General features: G+C 42.5%; 1 protein-coding gene across 3 annotated transcripts; it reads right to left on the reverse strand.

Moving 5' to 3' along the window:
* Positions 1–11707: 11707 nt before the first annotated feature.
* Positions 11708–14839, reverse strand: LOC121610650 (free fatty acid receptor 2). 3 transcript variants are annotated; one of them, XM_041942870.1, is made up of 3 exons: positions 14784–14839; positions 13883–14161; positions 11708–13795 (listed from the first exon to the last, which is right to left on the reverse strand). In XM_041942870.1, exons 2-3 carry the CDS (start codon positions 13982–13984, stop codon positions 12968–12970), a joined length of 930 nt encoding a protein of 309 aa, XP_041798804.1. In that variant the 5' UTR covers positions 13985–14161; positions 14784–14839; the 3' UTR covers positions 11708–12967. The 3 variants fall into 3 exon arrangements, with proteins under 3 accessions (XP_041798804.1, XP_041798802.1, XP_041798803.1); XM_041942868.1 differs by having other exon boundaries at positions 11708–14161; XM_041942869.1 differs by having other exon boundaries at positions 11708–14158; positions 14784–14835.
* Positions 14840–23430: the final 8591 nt, after the last annotated feature.

The raw sequence follows: 23430 nt of genomic DNA on the forward strand, positions 1-23430 counted from the left end.
AAGCCCATATTTCAATACGGTGGCACTCATTTCTCCACTGAAACACTGTTCCACTCACATGCAGCGACTATATGCAAATTTGCCATAACGAGCCTGCACGGAGAGATGAGTTTTCTCCGGCTGAACCCTGACTACTGCGACCTTAAAGGGGAACAACTCAGTGCTGAATCAAGTGTCTGAATGTGTTTTGTTTGATTTTGTTTCAAACCAGCAATAACCCCTAACTCTACTGTGCAAGAGGTATCAGACATGGTTAAAGCTGTGGTGTAATATCTGAAAAATTTCCATTAACAAGGTATATCAAACGAGTCTGTTGTTGTACTTTTACTGTGTACAGTACTATGAAATGATTGTGAAGCTCTGTTTAAATGGCCCTTAATCTAAAATGCTACATGTCGTACTGAAAAAGTCTTGCCCTCTGCGGTGGAGTCGGGTTGCCCGTGTGACCGGACAAACACTCTTTGTGCATCTTGTTGCTCCAGAAATAATGTCGGATTCCATTTCAAGCACAAGAGCAGGTCATCTGGTCGGCGCTTCTTTTCTCGCTCTCAATCCCTTTTTCATCCTCTCGGTATCTCCATCCTTCACACTGTGGTTTTTTTTTTCTCCTGTTTTTCACTCACACTGTATACTGTTCCATGTCAGCGTCCCACTGGGTTTGTCAGTGGCATATAACATCTGTATGTACATAATCTGTCCTTGATGAAGAAAAAGAACAAAAAAAAACAGAAGAAAACATCCCAAAAAAAAAAAAAAAACATGGACAAAAAAATAACATACTGTCATGTTTCTCAATGTGGGTTTGAAAAAAGCACGTCAATGTTCGTGTGTGGGTGGATTTTGAAAAAAAAAAAAAAAAACAAGCAAACATTGTATGTTGTGTTCAGGTTTATGGGTAAAGGGTCCAGATAGAGGGGAACTCTGGCAACATGACTTGAAATCGTGGAGATGGTGATTGACAAAATGTGGACATTTGTACAAACAAACAGCGAAAGAACATGTTTTTATGAGTCACGATGGATGCAAATGAGTCACACTGCTGGTGCGAGAGTGGAGGACTGGAGAGGGAGTGGGCAAGGAGGCAGCAGATCCCCCGGGTGCACAGTTGGAGGGTAGATGAGGATGCTGTTGAGGGAGCACCCGGTCCGACGGGCCTGTTGGGAGGATACCCTGACAATGCAAATCCAAAAGCTGAGAGCCAGAGGGAGATGGGATGACACTAACCAGACAGTGAACTCTCCATTTAGGGAGGAAGACAGACAGGCGCTCATATTGCATTTCCAAACTTCGGCGCTCCCAGGGGAAGGTGTACCACACACTATTTATGGTTGCACTATGTAATATGAATAGCATTAACATAGCCTTGATCACAAACACAGTCTGGCCTACTTCAAGTGTATAAATAACACCCCAACTGGGGTTCAATGAGTTTACAGTGATATAAACAAGACGTTTGCTCGGCCCCTAATTACATTCGGCGTACCCTGATGAGAAAGTGTTGATTGGCTCCTGCAGCTGAAGGTTATGATGATCTGTTTACAGAATATTTGTTAATAAGGTGCCATGAAGTTCACGTTTAGAGCTCACAGAACTAGCACGTAGTTTACATTACAAAGCATTGTATTGCACTTTAATAGCTGTACTTTTCCTTGGTTTTCTTTTGCATATGGGAAGATTAAATTAGTGGCTTTACACAGGTGATAGAAGGAAAAAGAGGGGAATTTATATAATTGTAAATGCACTTTTTTTTTAAATTCTCCTTAACATATCAGTGCAGTGTTGTGATATGGGTTTTAGGATTAGGGTCTGTAAAATACTTTGAATGCATTTAGCAGTTTTGGAGCACTGTGCCTTTGCTGAGAAGAGTCAGGTAATGAAGCTCTGTAGTTTGAAAGGACAGATACTGCACGTTGTTCCTGAAATGACGACTGATACAGTAAAATTATGGTGCTTTAAAGGAAAGACGGTAGAATAGCAAAACAAGTGTACAGTGAGGTCGGAGAAGGTTTGAATGTACTGCTTTCTTCGCTTTATATGTGGCAGAATCAGGCTGTAGTCTTTCCTGCAACACCCTCCCTACATAGAACAGACTTTCAATTCAGAATGCAATGGTTAATCAATACATTCGACTGAATGGCTTTGGAATAGAGCAATTGCTCCCCGGCCTGCCTTACCAGGTCCCCAGAAGCTGGATTGATCAAGTGTCTATAGACCAGCCTTAGAACAGAGAGCATAATTCATCATGCCTGATACAAGACACCCCTAATTGCGCATCGATTTTAAGCCCCTCTCTGAAACTATTTGGGCAAGCTGTAATGTCAGCCCAGTAAACTATGTGTTCAGAGCTACAGTCCAGATCCAGCGAATGAAGAATTAATCACTTGTTTTTCTTTCCAAGTCAGTCCAGGTTGGTGTTTGTTGTTTGTTTAGCTGCGAAATGTAGTGTTGACCACACACGCTCCCTGGGTCTACAATTCGATGGGTGCTGTAGCGTTATATTAGCAATGATTATATTTTATTGGTAATGACAGAGGTGTAACCTGGATCATTTTGCTGTTGCCAGTGTCAGCAGCAGTTGACACTGTGCATCTACAGGCTTATGTCTGGGTGTAAAAGTACGCAAAGATAAGGTGTGAGTGTGCAGTACAATGTTATATGAAATTATATGTAACAGATTAAAATTGAATAGCTTGAGATCCAGATGTTGTGGCCATAGAGTCAGTATACCAAGAGGATATGCGACACAGAGTGACAATTATATATGAATGATTATCATTGTTCTAAATCCCCTGCTCACGTCCTTTACAGCAAAGCACGCCTAATTCCCATATATTATCCTAATTATCCATTGTTTACCAACTATCTACAGGCTCATTCAGTTCTCTTGGGCAAAGTCAATGTTGCAAGTCTATTAAGGCCCAATAGTTTCCCATTACCACAGCTAATGAGTGCATTAGTATACAGCATGCTGGACAGGATTGTGACGAGGAAAGTCCTCATAACAGTGAGCGCGAGCAGGCTTCAGGTGTTTGAAATGGCGTGAAATGTTGACTGAAAAGTCACCTGACAGTTGCAAGGTGTAGTGTGCGTGTAGGTCTAGATCAAGAGTAGTGTTCATGAATTGCTGTCATTAGATAGATAGATAGATAGATAGATAGATAGATAGATAGATAGATAGATAGATAGATAGATAGATAGATAGATAGATAGATAGATAGATAGATAGATAGATAGATAGATAGATAGATAGATAGATAGATAGATAGATAGATAGATAGATAGATAATGCTGTGTTTAGTGTTAGTAATTAGCTAAAAGTAGTTAAATAAATTCCTTATGCACATCATTCAGTTCAGGTGTCGTGTTTATATTTAAAACCTCAGCTTGCAGCAAAGATGTTGGGCCACAGAGTCGCCAGCCTCGGCCTCTCCCTCGCTGCGACCACAGATGGCGCCTTGTCAATCACTCACCTCTCCAAGAGACGGAGCGTCTGGCTAATTAACAGCGTGCTGCACTCCACCAGTTGAGCAACGGCAACGGACCGGGCGACACAATGGAGGCATCTCGCCCACCACGTCTCCCCTAGTCATTAAGTCGCCCACCTCACATCTTCAACATAGAATGAGTCCCATTACTTGGCCTCTCTGAATCACCAGCCCACGCCTGGCATTTTCCTTGTCAATCAACCAAAGGGTAAATATTGGTTGTGGTGTTGAGAACTGACAGGAGAAACTTGGATTTCTTTCACAAGTGACAGCGCCAACTGGTGTTTTTGCGCTGATTTATGCAGCAGTCATGAGACGGCAGGGGCGCCGGGCTGCAGCGGAGTCGCAGATGTAGGATACAAGTGTCTCATGACCGCGTACGGTGCGCTGGAGGCTGGGATACATGACAGGCTGTATGATAGGGGCTGGTCATGTGATGTGCGCCTCAAGAGGGCAATAAGAGCAAACAGGCTGCAGGAACCGCCGCTGCAGACTAATGGAAAATGTCTCATTTGGAAACTAATAACAAATTTTACCAGAAGAGAACCCACCGTGTATAATTGAGGGAATGAGTTGGCTTAGGTTAGTGTCGAATGTGGAACCCATCTCTCTCCCTCTCCCTCTTCTTCTTTCTCTCTTGCTCTGTCCCTCCCTTCTCTCTCTCTCTCCCTCTCTCCCTCTCTCTCTCTCTTCACACACACACACACACACACACTAGTTTCCATCATTCTTCCTGTCCTCCATTTCTTTTTGTGTGGAGAAAAAAATTCTGCCCTCCCACCCCTCAGTACCCCTAGGTTTGCCCACTCTGCCACTGCTGATATAAATGGTGTGTGTGCATGTGTATGTGTGTGTATGTGTGTGTGTTCGTGCAAGTGTGTTTTGAGCTCCACAGTGAGCATGAGTAATTCAAGGGGCTTCACATTCTAGCATTCAACAGCATCTCTGTGTGTGTGTGTGTGTGTGTGTGTGTGTGTGTGTGTGTGTTGCCTGAGCTGCACAGGGCAGGCATGTTTTGGGTCGTTCAGAACAAAGACATGAATTACAGGTGATTGCTACATTTCTCTAGATCTAATCAATGTAAACACACACGATGAAGAACCCCCCCCCCCAAGAAAGGACCGGAACGTTCGTCCCCCACCCTGACAGAAGCTCAGTGCTGTGAAGCGATGATTGTACTTCTTTTCTGATCTGTTTCGTTGCTGAACTTGTCTTCTCTGACTTTCACTTCAGAGTGTGTCTTTTTCTTTTCTTTTCTTTTTTTTTTTTCAAAATCCATTAAGTGGAGTTAAAAATCATATCAAGTGGAGGGAGACAAAAAATAAAAGTCAGTTTTGTTTTTAACAGAGCTCACTGTGTGTGGTTTGTTGCTGGAAGCGGGGCTCCTCATTGGCCCCTGTGGTTGGAGTGGCGGCGAGGTCGGCCGAGTCGCCTCAGCGTGCTTTTTGCCTCCTGCTGAGTAAAGACACTCGCGCCTTTGTTGTGTTTGCAGGTTTGTCTCAGAGGTTATTTTTTATTAAGACGTCTGAATGTTTGGTTGATGAGACCCTGTCGGAGTAAATGGCTCATATCAAATCACTCGCTAACAAACGATATAAATGTTATCAGTGGGTGATAACTTCATAATAGAAATTATCTGCAGTCGTTACCGATCATTTATGTGAAAATTTGTCATTTTTAACTAGTTTGTCAGGGTTCATTTTTGATTCATCTCTAGCTGTGTTGTAGCTAGAAATTAAGAGACTAGAGAAGGGATCACCAACACAGTGCCTACGGGCACCAAGTTGCCCCTAAGGACCACATGAGTCGCCCGCCTGCCTGTTCTGAAAAAAAGCTCAATTAGCACCACTTAGCAGTAATTTTTTTTTAGTTGCTATTCTTGTTTAAATCGCACTTACATGTAAACTGGAAATGACAATAGATTAAAAAAAAGAAAATCTTTATTATAAATGAATTATGACCTAGTATAGTTCAAAGGTCAGTATTGTGCGCATGAGCAAAACGTAGTATGTGATGGAGATCATACATACAAATGTTGGAAACAAGCTAGCAGGCGTAGCAAAAATGAGGAGATGGCTGACCCCCCAAAAGATCTTCACAGCGATAAATATTATTAATTATTAATAAAAACAAATAGTTAAAGGGAAATTGAGCAAATGACTAACATCTGTGTCTTCTCATCCTCAGGTTCATCACAGCTTCACATGTTAAGTTGTTCGTTGTCAAATAATGGATTTTACTTTGTGATAACCAAACTGTATTCCATTTGTTTAAATCTGTGCGGAGAGGATGAAGTTATTTAGTCTAGATAGGAAAAACAGGTTGTTGTCTATTCCAATTTGTGTGAAACAACACAAATAAATTAAATAATAGCAAGAACCCCAAAATAAGCAATTGGGGAATAACATTAATATTAGATAGTTAAACGACACTTTAGGCTTTGGGTTCAATCACCACTAGGCTTTGCATTAGCCTGTGCAGGTGCTTTAAATGTCTTACTTAATAAGTACATAAGGCTGCTAGACAACAGAGGGGAGTGTATTTACCAAGATTTGAAAGGGTGACACTGACCTTTACTAACACCGTGACCAAAAAATAAAGACTTATGGCCATTTTATTGGACAATGTGAAACTGGAAAGCAAAAGGTTGCTGTAACGTAATGATCACTTCACCAAGGTCTGACATTTTGGGCTCTCCTACGTGCCACAAACAAAAACAAAAATCAAACTGACTTCATCATTTAAAGTTGGGTCACATCTGCCTTTTTTAAAGCTGCGTGAATGTCAAAAAGCAGAGTAATGATTACGCAGTGCCCCTTTAAGTCTTTGCAATCAGTGTTTTACAGAGTTTTCGGTTCAGAGTGACAAGTTCCAGGCAGACTTTTTCACCTCAAGCTGAACTTTTTAGACTTGTGCGTCTCTTTGTATTTATTTAAATGTTAAGAAATGTAATATTTTACATGAATATTCACTTCACAAACCTTCAGTGGCTTAAGGCTCTGTGCAAAAACATTGCATTCACTTCTTTAGTAATATGCAATTATTTAAAATGGAAATACGAATGTTACAAATCATCAACTGTTCTGACTTGATTGAAACCTGTGGATGAATGGCAGCAGCGCTGGCTCACTGTTGCACTGTGGCTTCTGTCAGCATGCAGACAGACTGCCTTTTTGTCTACCAAGACACTGACACATGTAGTTTCTTCACCCCAACAGTCTCTGAGATTCAGGTTTCTGTTGAGGAACAACCTATTAATGAACCATCACCTCTAACCGTAGAGTGCAACAAAGAGAAGAAGCTGACACCGTCACATTTTAAAGCACAGCAAGCTTCAGATTTAAGAGCGTCTGAGAAATGATTTCACCACTCGAGCTTGGAGTGGGGAACAACAGCAGCATGGCGAAACCGCCTCAACTCGGTTTGCTTCTTTTGTTTGCAGGCCAGCCAGGTCAGTCTGAATCTGACAGCATCCATTTCAAATGTCTGATATGTCATTTTAGAATGAAACTATATTTTCATATATATATACACTACACAAGTCATTATTAATCCTCGCTTCCAAGGATGAAAAAGTGTTTTAATTAGTGCAAAAGCATTGTTTCCTCTCCTTCCTTTATTGTTGAAGGTAGAGAGATGCAACCTGCTGGTGGACCAGAATTTGTTGTGTCTGCCGGCCTTCTTCATCATCTGCACCCCGATCGTGCTCGGCCGAGTGTTTTCCTTATCTCATCTGCAGCGTTTCATCATCACACTTAATAATCGCTTCATCACACTTAGCCAGACGGGCAGCAGCTAAAATCAAACAGCGATTCCAAAGCTTTTTGAAATCTTTTGTGCTCGTGCATGTCTGGATTAGTGTTTGCAGCGTTTTTAAAAACAGCACTTGTTGTGCGGTGAAGTTAATCACACTGGGAGAGATTCAATAAAGGTTTGGTGCATTGTAAAATTATATTAAATCGATTTTCCAATTATGTTCTTCTGGTTTTTTGAGTTTTCTGTCTGATCGTCTTTGTCTGGTAAGCCCTGCTCCCAGCCGACACCCGGGCATACTAAACACACGTTTAAAGTATCTGTAGCCGATCCGCAGGTCTGCTCTGCACTTTTTGAAAGTTACTTGTTTGACACATCGTATTAATGGCTCTGTCTTTAGCCCTGACAGCGACCCCGGAGGGACTGAGGGTGAGACAGTGCCCTCCCTCTCTCAATGTGATGCGGGGTGAAACGGCAACCCTCTGCTGTCATTTCAAAGTTGAATCCCTGAAGTGTGGGGTTCAGTGGTTCAAAATTAAGTCGGAAAAGCAGCTCATCCCAAAGTCATCCAGGCAGAACGCTGAGGAGAAGAATCAAACCTCGTCCCTGGCGATCGCCGAGGTAGCACAGGAGGATTCTGGGTGGTATTACCGCGAGGTGAACGTCCTGCACAAAGACCCAGGGTGGGGCAACGGCACCGAGCTGGTGGCCTCAGGTGAGAGACAAATTGCTTGTTTCTGAAATTCATGCTCGGGTGATTTTGCCATGCTTGTAATTATGTCTCATTTGTATCTTTTGTGCACCACAGCCACAGCATTTAGTGCGAGGCGGCTCGATACAGGCAGCGGCGTGGACCATGCATCACCATAAAAGAAAGGGCCAGGACCAATCTATAAAAATTCAAGTCATGTGAAATTCCCTCAGAGTTCATCTTTTTGCCTGAACAGTTTCATGACAGATCTAGAAATAATCACCCCGGCACCATGCGCACTGCCTTGTATCGATCCTGCCCAGGGAATTGAAACTCACCAGAAAACAAGGCAGGGAGGGATGGCCAAATTATTATGTGGAAATCTTTCATGCGGAAGAAAAGCTTCCTTTTGATTTTCTCTGGATGCAAAGTTGCCTCCACAAAATAGCAATTGATATTGCATGTTTTTACCCAACTGTTTCATTCCAGATTTGCTCTTTTTTTTCCTACCGTTTTAATTATTTATGTACAAATGATGTTATTTCTTTATTTGCTGTGGGCAAAACTTTTTGGAACGTTTGTCTTAAATGATACTCAGTGCAAATGGTAATTATAGATATTAGTAACAGGAGGAGAAGCAGGAGGAGAAAAACTAGCAGTGATTGCATGATAATTCAGACTAGCAATTTAGGAAAAGATGCATCAGTTATGCAGCTTTGTTGGTGCACCACACGTACTTCGATTTGTGTATTCTCATGCTTTTTATTAACATTTCCTCTTAATTTGTCCACGGTTGCATTATGATGATCATCATCACCACGACCACCAGATTGTCCATGTTGTTTATTATCTTTTGCTGCTGCAGTGACCCAGTTTAGTCTGAATTGTCTCATCTGATGTGTTTGTTTCAAACTCTTTTTCCACTGCAGGCACCACCTGCACTCCCAAACTTTACCTCCAGACTCCCCCGGACCCACAGACCGGTCAGTGGGCTTTCCTCTGTCTCACCGGGGGATTCCACCCCCGCGAGCTAACCATCACCTGGACCTACCAGGGCACAGCATCCAATATCGATCACCTGTCAGTCACCAATTGCACCCTTCCCGCAATCAGCCCTCACCGTAACCTTTCCGAACACCCATCTGAGGAAGCCCTGCTGTCGTCAGATTGGTTGGTGAATTCCATGCCTCCAAGCCAGCCAAAGCCTTTCCAGGTGATGGACAACCACAGCAAGGACGCATGCCTCTTCAGCGTGTTCGTACTCCCACTGAAACAGTCTTCGCACACAGCAATCACTTTCACATGAGGGGTGCAGGACCACCCTGCCATGAGCACAGCTCTGACTGCCTCCTTCACTTGGGGTAAATAAATACTGGGATTCAATTCCTTTTCCAAACATTATGATTTTATAGAAATTTGTCTTGGAGGCACCAGAGCCACTGGTTAGGGAATTTTTTTTTTTTCAATTTCCCATTTGGAAGTTTGCTTTTAATCATCCTCTAGATGTTCCTCATCATGAAAAATGGACTTAATACTATACCCGGCAGTTTTAATTATTTAACTTTGCTTCTGAGAAATCGTGTTTTTTCCTCAGTCAGTTGGGTATGACAGATGGCTTTAAATATTATGATACCCACTGTTTGCTTTGCAGAAGGAGCCTGTCAGAGGTATAAATCACCGCGGTGATAAATGTGCAGCACGTGTCGTTGCAACTCGGAGAAAAAAAACAACACTGCACTTGGTTGCTGAATTCATGAGACACTGACCCAGAATCTGAAAACGCACTGAATGTATGCGATTTTATCACGTTTTTATCACACAGGCAGATTGTATTATGTCTCTATTAATGAGCATGGCTGATATAGATGGTGTATAAACTGGTCAAATTTGGCTGTGAGATTAAAGACCAGGTTTCTGCTTATGGTTGAAGGGCTTCACTACAACCTGTACCACATGGACAGGTAGTTGTTTTTTGCTGAAAACAGCTGCATGCCAAAGTCTGGTAAATGAAAACCGCAGAGTTTTTGATAATTCTGTGTGGGTTTGTCCTTACAAGCGACTCCTCTCACATTACACAGTCATTTGGTTCATTATTAATCAAAAATATATTGATCAGAGAAGCACAGGCTTGTACCTTTGACTTTTTATCAAACAGTCTAATATTTCTAATGCAGTGGCTCAACTCTTGCACTGATGATTCAACCAGCAGATTTTCATCTCTAAGCCTTGGAAGTGCACCAAGTCCAATGCACCTGACCTTGTTTATGCAGAAAATTCTGGACACCTAAAACAACTTCTTTACTCCGTGCTAGCCTAAAAGAAACTTATTTCCAAATATTACCATCTGTACTGACAGAGTTCAGGGACAACAGGGCCTCACATACCACTAGCCTCTTGTTCGGTGTTTGCCCTACTTGACTGTTAATGTGGGTCAGACATCGATCATTCCGAGGCAACAGATTGCCTGCAATACTGCATACTTGAACAAATTAATGATTTTCCACAATCAATGTTTAAACACCTCTCCTCCCAGGAAGGAGGCGAATGTCCATCAACCAAAGCCAGTTCAACCTTCCTGATTTAATTCTGTCGTGCTCAATAACATGATAAGTCAGTGCTAATCAGTGTTTGCCTAATTTTTCCCAGATGCCTCCCCTAACGAGCTGATTGTGCACTCGAATATTCTCGAGATGTGTTTTCTCTCTGCAGTGACAGTCGTGTTTTTATTGGAAGGTGAGTGAGTAAACCTCTTAGAATTACAGGAAGCTGTTAAAAAAAAGATATTTAATTCATGTGATCTTGCACTCCTGCAGCAGTCAAACATTTCTGCCTGCAGGGAAAATGATGTCAGCCATGTGAGTACATTATTTTCCTCTTCCTTTGACAAACACATCATGTACACACACACACACAGGGCTGTTTTTCTTATTGCCTTATCCTTGTAACTTATCGCGCGTTGTTAGTAAAAAGTCAACACTGACGCAGCAACCAATTATTGTCTTCCAGGAAACACAGAATGAAATAGGAGAGAAAACAAAAAAAGGACCGGCGGGTGTTCAGTGTGGCTCAAAAGACCAACCTTTGACAAGCAACATCACATAAATCGAGACAGTCGCTGCTGAAAAATGAGAATTCACTCCGACTTAACAGTTGATTTTGCACTGAGTGAATGTATAACTCCCTCTACCTCTCACATGTCTGATATTTGAAAGTTTCTGCCATTTTTAAACCTCTTGCTCCACATTCTGCTTGGCTTTCACCTGCCGTGGATCCTCTGAACATCGATGCAGTGCCGATCTCTCTCTGCACATCAAAGCTGTTTATCTCTCTAACTCTTTATCGCTGTGGCGTGCTGACGAGCGTGTTTTTTGGATTTGCTCATTGTGTCGGTGGCTGGTAGTCCGCACATCTTAGTCATTCACTCAGGCCCGCGTGTCAGAATGAATGCTTCATGCATGATCCACCTGTCAAACAGATACAGTGATCATCTCAACCTCCGCGCAGGCCTAATCCTCACAAAACAGGATTACCGCCGGTGCCAGCGCTCGCTTGTGTGATAGCTTTGCCTCTGTGTGCAGTGTGTGGGCTGAGATCTTGATTCACGTGTTGGAGGAAGTGCATTTTAAATTTAGGCCTGCCCACACTGCAAAGAGTGCCAAATGCTGCCGGTAATAATGACCATTAAATTTAGAGCAAGATGATGAATCTACAGTATAACCAGATTAGTGATGTCAAAAACCTGCTCAATAAACTTGCTGTTGCTCACACTTAATCCGCATTTTTATTTTAAATGAATGCTTACCTACATACATACACATACGGTACAAATTTCACATGATCTGGTGATCTCATCTAAATGCATGTAACACATTCATCAGTCTCTTTCAAAAACAAAGTCTTAGTCCTTATCTCTCCTCTTTGACACACACACACACAATCACCTTCTACCTGAATGCTGATAATACAACGCAGTGTTTGAGTCATAAATGACGTAAATGTATTATTACATGATTTGCGTATCAGGGTCACTCTCTTTCCTTCCTCTCTCATGTATGCTCACACGTGTGTGGGCGCAAACGCACACACACACACATTTCATATTTTGCTTATGTAAGGGCAATATTTTTATACTCTTGTGTATAAGATGTACACAGCCTCTGTAGTTCATTTTATTTTGCATGTTTTTATTGTCTATTTCTATTAGACTTTGATATTTATATCTTATCTTGCACACACACAAACAAAATTACCTTATACCTGACCTTCCGTCTTCTATAGTTGCAACCCCTGTCATACAGCCTTTTCACATGTATTTTATGCATTATACATACATTCATACATATATGCTACTTTAGTACCATGTACAGCATGTATAAGTAAATGCTACTAATGAAAAAATAATGAGTAAACAATTGTGCAAACTAGAATCTGCATGAGAATGGTCGTAGCCGTGCGAGGGAAAAATACAAGATACAAGTGCATGAAAGCAAACTGTTTAGTAAGGGCGTACAAAGCCCAACACAAGGTCATTTCAACACACTTGAACATAATTGCATATCTCACACTTCAGTTTTTTTGTTGTTGTTTTTTTATCACAATATGTGACAACAAATCAGCATGTTGGTACAAACATCCTGTTTAAGCTGGCTGGAAAACTTCACCTCTTACTGGTTAGCGGTGACGTCTGATGCTGTTGCTTCGATATTTATTTTTTTCCCCGCGGCTGCATTAATGGAGATCTTATGAAATCCTTTTTTAATCTTTTAATTTGCATGTGACAGTTCAAAGTACCGCGTCTCTTTGGCGTCGCACGTTACACTGCATAAAAACTGCGGCCTGCTCAGACATACCGAGGTTTTCCTATCTTGTCTCGTTTCCGGAGAGGAGGTCCATCAGAGTCAAACAGACACACGCTGCACCGTGTACAGTAAGTCATTCTCCTGCGTGTAAAAACACAAACATGTCATTAATTTCCTGCTTCCAGGGATGAAGAAATAAATTAGTCAGAGCAGCTGCTCACAGCTTCCTTTCCGTCAGCTTAGATAGCATTGATCTCCTCTTGTTTGGGTTCCTTATCTTTTGCTGTCTTGTTAATTCCCCACAAGGCCCCGAACATGTGACAGGACATGCACCTGTTTAGGCGACTCTTAACCCCTTCCATCACACGACCCACGGTCCCTCTCACAGCAGCGGAGGAGAAGTAGAAAATCAGAGGGTCGAGACAAGCATTGAAGGTGCTGCAGAGCAGAGCCTTGTCTCTCCAGTCAGGACTCTTCCACGTAATAAAGCCGATGATGTGCGAGACGTTATAGGGGCCAAAACAGAAAGCGAACACCAGAAGTGTTCCCAAAGCCATGCCAATAGCCCGCAGGCGTCTGCGTCGGTCAATGTGCTGCAGCTTGGACAGGATCCTGATGAAGTTGATGTAGCAGAAACAGCAAATCAGGAAAGGGATGCAGAAAAGTACCACGCAGAGCTCCAGACGCACAGGCAGGAGGATTTTCAGCTGAGCCTCGGTGAAATTCTCATAGCACACCTCCGCATGGTCGCCAGTGGCAGAGCTGGCTGAAGCGTTGTGGCCAGAAGTGGTGTTCGGAGAGTTTTCATGGTTAAAGAAGGGCATGATGAACACAATGCTCAGGTTGATGAAGGAGAAAATCCAGAAGAAGATGCTGGCGGCGACAGCGTACACAGGCCGCCGCTTCAGGCTGTGCTGGATGGGATAAGCCACGCCCAGGTAGCGCTCTACGCTGACCGCAGTGAGGAAGAAGGTGCTGTTGTAGATGGTCATGTAGAAGATGAAGCCAGACAGAGGGCACAGGGGGTAGGGCATGTCCCAGAGCATGTCGTTCATCACCTCCTGCATCTTGAAGGGCAGGAAGAGGAGGAAGAGGAGGTCGGAGATGGTCAGGTTCAGGAGCAGGATGTCTATCGGCGTGGGTTTCTGCCTCACCTTCTTGCAGAACGTGTAGAAGGCGAGGACGTTGGCGGGGAAGCCCAGCACGAAGGTGATGACGTAGACAGACAGACACAGCCGGGTGTGGCACTCCTGCATGGTGGCCTCGGTATGTCAGTCACTCAGTCAGGGATCGAGATGTGTCGCATTATGTCCTTGACTCTGGAGGGAATGAATACACGGAGACGACGGCTTCTTATTGGGTCACAAACCCGGTGAGACGGCGCTGTTTTACTGTCCCCACCGATAGACCAACGTTCAGGGCTTTGAGCTCTGCTGATAAGAGAGAATGGAAAGAGATTACCACACTGCACAGCGCAGTACTTCGACCTAGTGTCCATTTGACACTTGGTTTAAGCGTGCACTGCTTTACTTTTTCTACAATAAATTTTAGCCTACAAGCTAAAAGACGACTGGAAGGCGCCAAAGATAAACTCTCATTCCTTTTTTCTATATTCCCTCTTAATTTCTTTCTATATTCCTACTTCAAAGTTTATGGTGGAGCTGAATTATCTCTAAATGAGAAGCCACTGTTGTGGTCTGGCACATGGTTTTATATACAAACCATAATACTGTGTTATTGCTCCTTCCTGCGTGTCATAAATACGGTACAGTGATGCTTTTATCATTAACTCGCAGCCCGTGCTCTTAGTCCGTGCACAAATACTGGACATGTTGTGAAAATGATGACCCTCATAAACATAATGACTTAACTACACCAGGGGAAATGACTCTCAGAGCTTCAGCCGGCAAAGCTTCACAACACGCTCTGGTCATCAAAACAATGTCTCTATCTAATTCCTGCATCTTATTATGAAGGAAATGCAAAATAAAGACTGGGGGAAATTGGTAGAATGTAAAAGAGCAGCTACAAAGAGGAAATCATTTTTTGCCTTACCCCGCACGCCATGAGCTGCATCGCATAAAAAGTAAACGGGTGTGACAGAAGCTCGACTCTTATAGTGCGGCGACAGAGCAGGGGGGACTTTCTTCTTTTACTACCCTGCAGAGGAATGTGACGAAACTCAAGAAGTGCTACCAGTTTAAGCAACTTGAAGACTTCCTCCTTGTCTGCGGCGGTGGTTTTGTCAGCTCACAAGTTTCCTATTTTAACATTTTAGAAAAGAAACTAGCTGTAAAAAAAAAAAAAAAGGAATAATTGTGGCTTACCTTGTTCCACTGCGTGTTCCTTGGCACACCCACATGTGGTGATTGCTCAACTGTTTTATTTGGTCTCCTCTATTCACCAGCCCTTCAGCTCCTACCTGCTGCCGCCTGGCACGTCCCCCTATTTACATGATAATCTAAACATCCAGCGCGGATAATGGAAATTATTATTAAGGAGATACTGCCGCAATTTATCTCCCACGCTTCCCAAACATGGTTTCTGTGGTAACAGCTGGCTGTTTTGCAATATGAGTGGCTGCAAGCCCGTCTGATTGTAGGTTATTAAATTGTATTTATTTATCCATGTCCACTGCATTTACATGGACGCCTCTTTATTATGAGAGGCAAAGAAAAGGCATTTGGCACAAAATAGATGACCCCCTGTCAAAGCAGCCCCTCCCTATCACAACATGTGAGGGCAGCAGGGCCACTTATATGGTTATCCAAACAGAGGCCTTTTGTTTGGAAAGGTATATACTGTGCGAAATAATAAAAAAAAACATGACATGTGCTTTATTCAGAGAAGATTGACGACAGGTCCCACATCATTCTGTACTGCTGCATCCCAGAGACGTGAGAGGTCAGCGCTCGTTTTGTAGATGACGCCTCATGTCGAGTTTCACTTCAACAGGCGAAACGGGTGAAAGTGCAGGTAGTCCTGGTTAATTTCACAAGCGAGCAAGTGAGAGAAACAAGCTTTTGAAGTAATAATGACTCAGAGGTGCACAGAAAGTCCTTTTGATGTCGCTTAATGTATGTAAATCACTCTGAGGCACTTTCACTTGAGCTTAGTGCTCCAACACTTGAATCTGGTGTGTCAGTTTTGGATATTTTGTTATCGCTGACATAACTTTATTAGATATTTGTCCCTTTCAGCATGTCAGTCACTTCTCACCGCTGCTGTTGATCTGATTTACAAACCTTCTTTCATGGCTCTGCAGCCCAGACTGGCGACCAAAGAGAAACTGTTTCAGGCATGTGCACGTGTCTGAAATCACCACTCTTGCTTTCCATGCGTACATTTTGGACGATCGCATCGTGTTAAGCAAGCTGGTTTGTTCCACTGTGACAGCAGGGATTTTCTAAGATGCTGTTTGAGCACAAACTTTACTGGAACGCTCTAAGATATTTCATCACTGCTGGACAACCCGCTTCAGTAATTAGCCAGAGACAATTCAACCTCTTGGCAAGACACGGAGGAGCAAATGAAAAGAGAAATGCAGACAGGGTCCCATTTTGCACTTTCACATTCCATATTTAACTTTTTCTTATCTGCTGAAATGATAGCAGAGGCAGAATATTATTTTTCACATTAGTCTATTAAAGTTGTCTCCACTGACAAAGTAAAATCTTTTACATGGGGCTGAATGTAAGTGTAAGGTTGGAACACTGAACATTAAGTTAATCACTTTAACTGCAAAAATTAGCAGTGCAAGGAAGGAAGGAAGAGGTGGAGCAGGGCTTTTGAAATATTAAAGTCCCCCCAACATGCAACCCAGAGCAAATTTGTAGTTTTGTACTGTTCAGTTACAGTTCCACTGGTGTGGAGGTGTACATCAAGGGGCAACCCCTGGAGCTTTAAATGAAGCGAAGACAGAAGGGCCAAAAACTGCAGTTCCTTGAATGGCCATTTGAGTCTGGCTCCAAATCCCCATAGACCTCCATATTAAAATGCCCAGATTTACAGCAGAAACACACATGTTCACAGCCTGGTACAAAAAACAGTTTTGGTCTTTATAGCTAATTTCTCTGTTCGTGACAACTGTATGTGGGTGGTGTAGAGTGGGGAAGCCTGACCAGAGCAGCTAGGAAGGCTGTAGGAGACAGACTCAAGAAACTATGGCCAGGTGCAACACATGGTGGTTTATTTACAAGAGAAAAGTGACACCGTGAGACAAACATGACGATACAGATGCAGTTAACTCAGTTTAACTAAACAAAACTCAATTCAACATCCAACCCCCGTAAAAGCCAACTGCTTAACTAGTCCCTCCCCCCTTCTGCAGGAGCCAATATGGGGTGCATCTCAATTATCCTAATTGTCGTGTCCTTGCTACTAGTATTTGTGGTCGTCCCAAAGCTCTTATTTCTGCTCCGAGGAGCGAGGAGGGATCTCGGAGTGAGCGAGGATACATGAGTGCATCCTTTCAACTGAACGGTATTAAGACTCAGCCCCCACACCAGGCACATTTGAACGAGATGGCGGAGAAACTGTTTAAGTGTAAGTATCCTGCAATGAATGGCTGCAATTCAGACATGCCTAACTTAACATTACGTTCTCCCCTCATGTTTCAGTCAAATTTAGTTAATTCACAACCTGTTTACAGTCTCCGAGAATGCGTGGAACATATTTGATTATATAGACAACAGCATTCTGTTATTAATCAAACTTCACGTGTCGGAAACTTTGACGTTATGATAACAAGCCTTCACGTGGCCACTTTATGTTTACAGAAGTGTCACTAATATATAAACCATATCAGCGAGGCTGATAAAGTTCACGTCAGAAAATGACCACCTGTTTACCAGAAGGAAGCATCAGGCCAAGAATAAACTCATTAATTCTCATTTGCGTTAATAAAAGTGTTACATACCTATTTGCTTGTGCTGGAGACGTTTTTCTAATATTGTAAATATAAGTGAATGTGTCTAAGCGGAGTATTAAGGGCGGGGGGTGGTGGGGTTGTGAATATAATGGTAAATGCAGCAGATCCATCTGTGCCGCGTCATCAGAAACAGACGTCGCTTCAACATATTCCCTCGTGTCTTCTCTCCTTGCGTGGTTTCCTTGCATCCTAGTCATTCCCTCTGGGGATGCATGGAGAGACGCAAGGAAAAGACGCAAGTGAGGGAAATGTGGATGCATTTAAGAGAATTGTAGCCAATGATTAACTTATTGAACACACAAGTGAACTAATAAACCATAAATGATCTTAACAATACTTCGTGCGTCATTTTCACCAGAAATGATGGCATGTCAACTGGAACCAAACATAATGCAAAACCCGGGATTGTATGCGTCTACAAATTACAGATGGAACCATGACGAAACAATTAACAAACACGGTTAAATTTAGAAGCAACATGGCAATAATGGTGAAAACTGAGGCAAACCCACCTAATCCCAACAAGGATGTATTTTCATAAACCTCACTTGTTTATATTAAGGCTTAAAGTTATGCGTATTTATGGGCAAGGCGTCTTTGATTGACAGCTAGCCGCTAGGTTTCTGCAACCAGGCTTCATTTGGCCCACCTCAGCTCCACCTACTCTCCACCTCTCCCATTGTTGGATTAGCTGAGAGTTTGGTGGAGTCAGGCTAAAAGTAGTCAAATGAAAATGTGAAATATCCACCATAATTCACTATCTTTTACATTTTATATAGAACATGTTCTCCCCCAGGTTGCTAAAACATCTATGATCTTAGTGTCCTCTGTGATTCGTACTACCCTGAGGAAGAGTAATAGGAGACGCCTCCCAAGAAAGGTTACAGTACTTTCATTTATTTTTTATTTTAATCTAGCTTTGACTTTTAGATTTAGTTTAGGCTTGGTTTAAGCATATATAAAGTACATATAACCCTCCTCCCAAGACAAACAACCGCATTTGTATGAGCAAATGGCCCGAAACATTTGTTTCCACTGAAGTGACAAAGCCCTCCAGCAGCTGTAATTATGGCAGGAGAAAAGGAGCAAGGGGACATCAACAACACATCAGACTGATGACCACAATCACCCACTAACTTTTCACAAAGCTGTCATTATTTTAACCATGATAATGAAGGCCCCCCAACCTAAACAAACTATTCATTTGAACCCAAACCGTGATCTCCCCCCTAAACCTACACACGCTGCCTTTGCACCTAAAGTAGTCGCAGTAGTAATAGTAGCAGAACACTGCAGGGGGCTCTTGAGGCAACAAACATGGCTAATTCATTCCTCCCTGTTATGTGCTTATGAATGCACAAAGGAGACAAAGATGGCGGTTCAAGGCAGGTGTTGTAGGTATGTCTGGAAAAGGGGATTTTCCCAGCAGCGCTAGACAGCATGAGTGGTGTGAAAACAGGTTGTGAATGGCAGCAACAGACCCACAACCTCGAGGCGCTTTTCAGAGTTTGGGACACGGGGAATGAAATCAGACACAGCTGATGCAACAGGATGATATTTGTGAAAGAGCACACAAAATAGAACAAGGACACGGCTCAGATGCACAGCGTTGAAGTGCAGAGAGAAGCCCGCAGAGCAGCCGCCTGTGTGGTTACAGCAGGAATAGAAGCAGACATTATAAGCGTGGAGTAGAAAGATTTATTGGCGTGCCAATGTATCAAACCCCAAATATCAGAAACCAAATTATGCCGGTTCCTCCCTCCACGTAGAAACAATCCATACAAGCATTGACAATTTTTTTTTAGTTAGTAATCTTTATTTTATTGTTTTTACAAAAAATATAAATCGTTTTTGTGTTTTTATTGCTCTCACTAACTCCTGTTAAGTATCCCAAAGGCTAAATAGAGATGGTGGGCAATAATGCTTAATGGAGCTGCTAAGTATTAACGAATTACATTAGTGAGTATTTTAAAGGAGTGTTGTGGTGTTCTGTGGAGTCTCTGTATATTTCAGCATGAATAAAATATGTGGGAAGCAGCTACTTGTTCTTGTATTAATTAACAACAAACTAATACTATTAATTAAAAACTATAAAAATGGACGTCAGCCTTCATAAACCTGCTTGAACCCTGACGCGAGCCGCCGCAGCCTCCTGCAGCGTGATACTACGGGGAAAATAAACTGGCCGTCGCCGCGTCCTTCTGCTTTGTGCTCGCTGGGAAAGGCCACTTTGAAGTTCAATTGACACGGCTGTTATGAACAAAGTGTCAGAGTGCTTGTGTTGTCAGGGAGCACAAACATGGGCAGCGGCGACAAGAGCTGCTCTGAATGTTGTCAACAGCCTTTTGAAGAGCAGGTATGGAGAGAAAGAGGAGGATGCAGATGATGGAGAGGCAGAATAAGTGGACATGACTGTGTGCTTTCCCTTCTTGATTTATCTTAAATGGCGTGAACACAAGTAAGTCTGAGGTTTTATGAGAAAGAGGAAGGAATTAAAAAGTTTCTGTTGAGGTAACTGACAACATACGCAACACCGTGCGCACCTCTTTTCTCTGAAGGAACAGACACTAAAGACACTTAAAAACACTCATTCTGCAGAGAATAATGTCTCATGTAACTGATATATGGTTATGTATTATATTATTAGCTTGTTAATGCTGATGCATCAGTGTGTAAGCAGTATTTTACTGTTGTAGCTGCTCGGGTGGAGCTAATTTTAACTTATGTAACAGTGAGGCGGTTTAATGCAGCAGTACCCAACCTCGGGGTCAGGCCCGCTCAGGGCCACAACGTAAATCTGATGATTAATGGGAGAGGAGAAACAGGGGGGGAAGTTCTGGAAGGCAAATTTGTATTCAGGTTTTCATGTTTACTTCTTTGGGCCTCAAACAGTTGAAGCCACCTGAGAAGTTTAGAGGAAAAATCTCTATTTTGTGGCATTGCTAACAAGTCATAGACATCTGAAACATGACTATTAAAAGGCCCGGGTTGACAGTTTTTATTAGAGGTCTGAAATCAAAAAGATTGGAAACCACTGATTTAATCTTTAACAAAGCGTTGTAATTTCTAAGAATATCAAATGTTTTTTTATGTAATATCTTCATCCAAAAAGGAACATTTGCCGCCAACTAGTTGTGGAGTAGAAGTACAGTAGGATAAATGGGAATACTCAGGTAAAGTACAAGCACACAGTATATTTCGCTTGTTGTCTTACTATTGCATTCAATTGATCTGAGGTCTAATGGGCTGTATCAATTACAGCATGTTGTTGACAATCAACTGTACACAAGCCACTCTATTTTCATTTAGTTGGACACGGTGGAAACAGAGAGCCTTGCTAGCTCATACAGTTAATTTGTCCAATTTCACAGTTTATCTGTGCGGCATCTTGCGGCGGCAGACTCAGCGGCCTGTTATCAGCACATTTGTTTTGGTCCACAACAGAAGAGACCAACCATTGTGCTCAGCCACAACAGGTTAGATGCGACGCATAAGAAATGATGCCACTGAAATCCGCCACCATCTCGCCTCTATAAGACCTCAGTGCATTTGAAATAAATAGTTAATTGTGTTACATCAAGTAGATATCTCAACAATGAGGAGATTGCGGCTCTGTGCTTCACGGACTTGAGCATCCCAGAAGCCTCCTCGCTAATCCCTCTGTTAATACCCAGAGCATGAACCTATAAGCTTCCTTATATTTGTGGCAGGGGGAAAAAAAATAACAACATAATTCTCCCGTCCCGACAGAAGAGTTCAGCGGCTGCTAAGCCACCATATTGCTATTTGAAGAGTGACTTTGCTTCCAACGCAGCTGGACTCATATTATTCCCAGTGACACATTCATAAAACAAAGCTTGCTATGTTGAAAAGATAATCTTGTACATTTGGCTGGCAGCCTTATCAAGTATGACCTGAGTCCAAAGAACTGTTAGAGGACAGAAATCTGTGAGAAAAATAGATGACAGTGTGAAAGCCACGGAGGCAAAATAGATTTTCAGGCCCTGGCTCCCCGCCCATACCGACTAATCAGTTTTATAATGATCACATCAATTCCTTTTATAGAGGCGTAGCAAAAAAGAAACTTTCCTGTATTCCCATTTCAAAGTGCTGTGCAGTTTACTCTCATTGCCAATATGTGAAATTAATATTTCAGCCAATGTGTGGTGATGCCCTGCTTTGTGCGAGTCTTGTAAACACGGAAATCAAGATTAATTTTCAGTGTTCAAAGCAATCTCCAGAGTAAATGTTGGCACTGTACGTTTCTGCAAGCCACGAATATGTTGAAACTTTATATTTCTTCACGTTTCAATTCCATGTTGTGCCAACGCTGCGGTTAAGGTCTGGTTAGGTTAAGGCACAAAAAAACCTTGGTTAGATTCGGTGTTAGGGTAAAGGTTTGGAGTTTGAGTTTGAGGGTTAGGTGTCAAAATTAGGGATTAGGGATTAGGGATTAGGAAAAGATCATGTTTTGATTTGAAATACCTGGCTTTGTCACCACACCCACGGCTGGAAAAAGTCGTCTTGTCTTGTTCTCCTCCTGATGAAAAACTCATAAACATGCATCAGTAATCTGAGCTGCATCACTTTGATAGCTGTTGCAGAAAATGCTGATAGGACACGTATAAAACATACAAATTTAACATGTTCATGGTTTGCATAAACATGCAATGCCAACCTTCTATTCTGGCATCTGTAGTGGTAACCTCATAAACTCGTGATCCATGTGCACATTTCTCAGACTTCTCCCACTACTGGGAACCGGGCCAAGTCACACACCTATACAATGAATTCCAGTCATGGGTGTTTACAGGGTTATCTGTTGTTGCTGGGAAGTCACAAAGTGGTTGTAAAAGAAGAGCTGATATCAAGGCTGCTGGATGTATGGAGATCACAGTCGCATGCAGCGTTCATGTTTAAGGTTCCGAAGCAATAATACTCTCGCGTCACCTGCTCTTGATTATGGGCCTGGAACTGATGAATATGCACAACAGGAAACGGCTTGTTGATTGTTTACAGGGCTTGTTGAACTGCGCTCTGCACTCACCCATCTATTATGTTGCCTTTATTTGAAAACCGGTGTCCGTTATTTGCTTGCTTTTCATTTACAGTACAATTAGATCCTTGATTACCAATATTTTCAGTTCTGGCTTTCACACAAAAACTGCCTCAGTTAATCAGCTATGATTCAAGCCCTTGAATACAAAATGCTTTTAGTCAGTTCAGAGCCAATAAAGAGAGTTTAGTTTTCATTATTCATCAGTACGAGTGCAGGGAACGATAAATACGCTGAACTGAACTGATAGGAAGCCTAGATGTTGAAAAGCTGCTGATCCTCAGACCAGGAGCTTGGATCATGGAGATAAAAATGTCTCGAAAGATCAAAAAGGAGAGTACTTAAAATGCATCTCATAATAGCGGCAAAAGAGAGTTGAATCAATGGTTTTGTCAAACAGTGGGTGATTGGTGAGATAAAAGGAGCCGCCGATTGGACTGGAGCCACGAGACGGAGGCGTCACACTCATTCTTGGAGGTCGATGAAACTTGAAAGTCACTACTCTTCTGATTAGAGTGTAAAATTGCTCAATGGATGTACAAAATGCACCTCTTTAATATCTTAGCAGTGTAATGGGAAAGAGAGCGGGGAAGCAGCTAGGCTTCCGTATTGAGGTGAGATGAAATTTTAATGATCGCCATGGGGAACATTTGCTAACGTTTGGGAGCATTCAGCTGCTGATGACCTCACATCAACACTCTCCTGTTAAATAAGTA

Source organism: Chelmon rostratus, chromosome 8, assembly GCF_017976325.1.
Source record: "Chelmon rostratus isolate fCheRos1 chromosome 8, fCheRos1.pri, whole genome shotgun sequence".
Classification (NCBI taxonomy): Eukaryota; Metazoa; Chordata; class Actinopteri; order Chaetodontiformes; family Chaetodontidae; genus Chelmon; species Chelmon rostratus.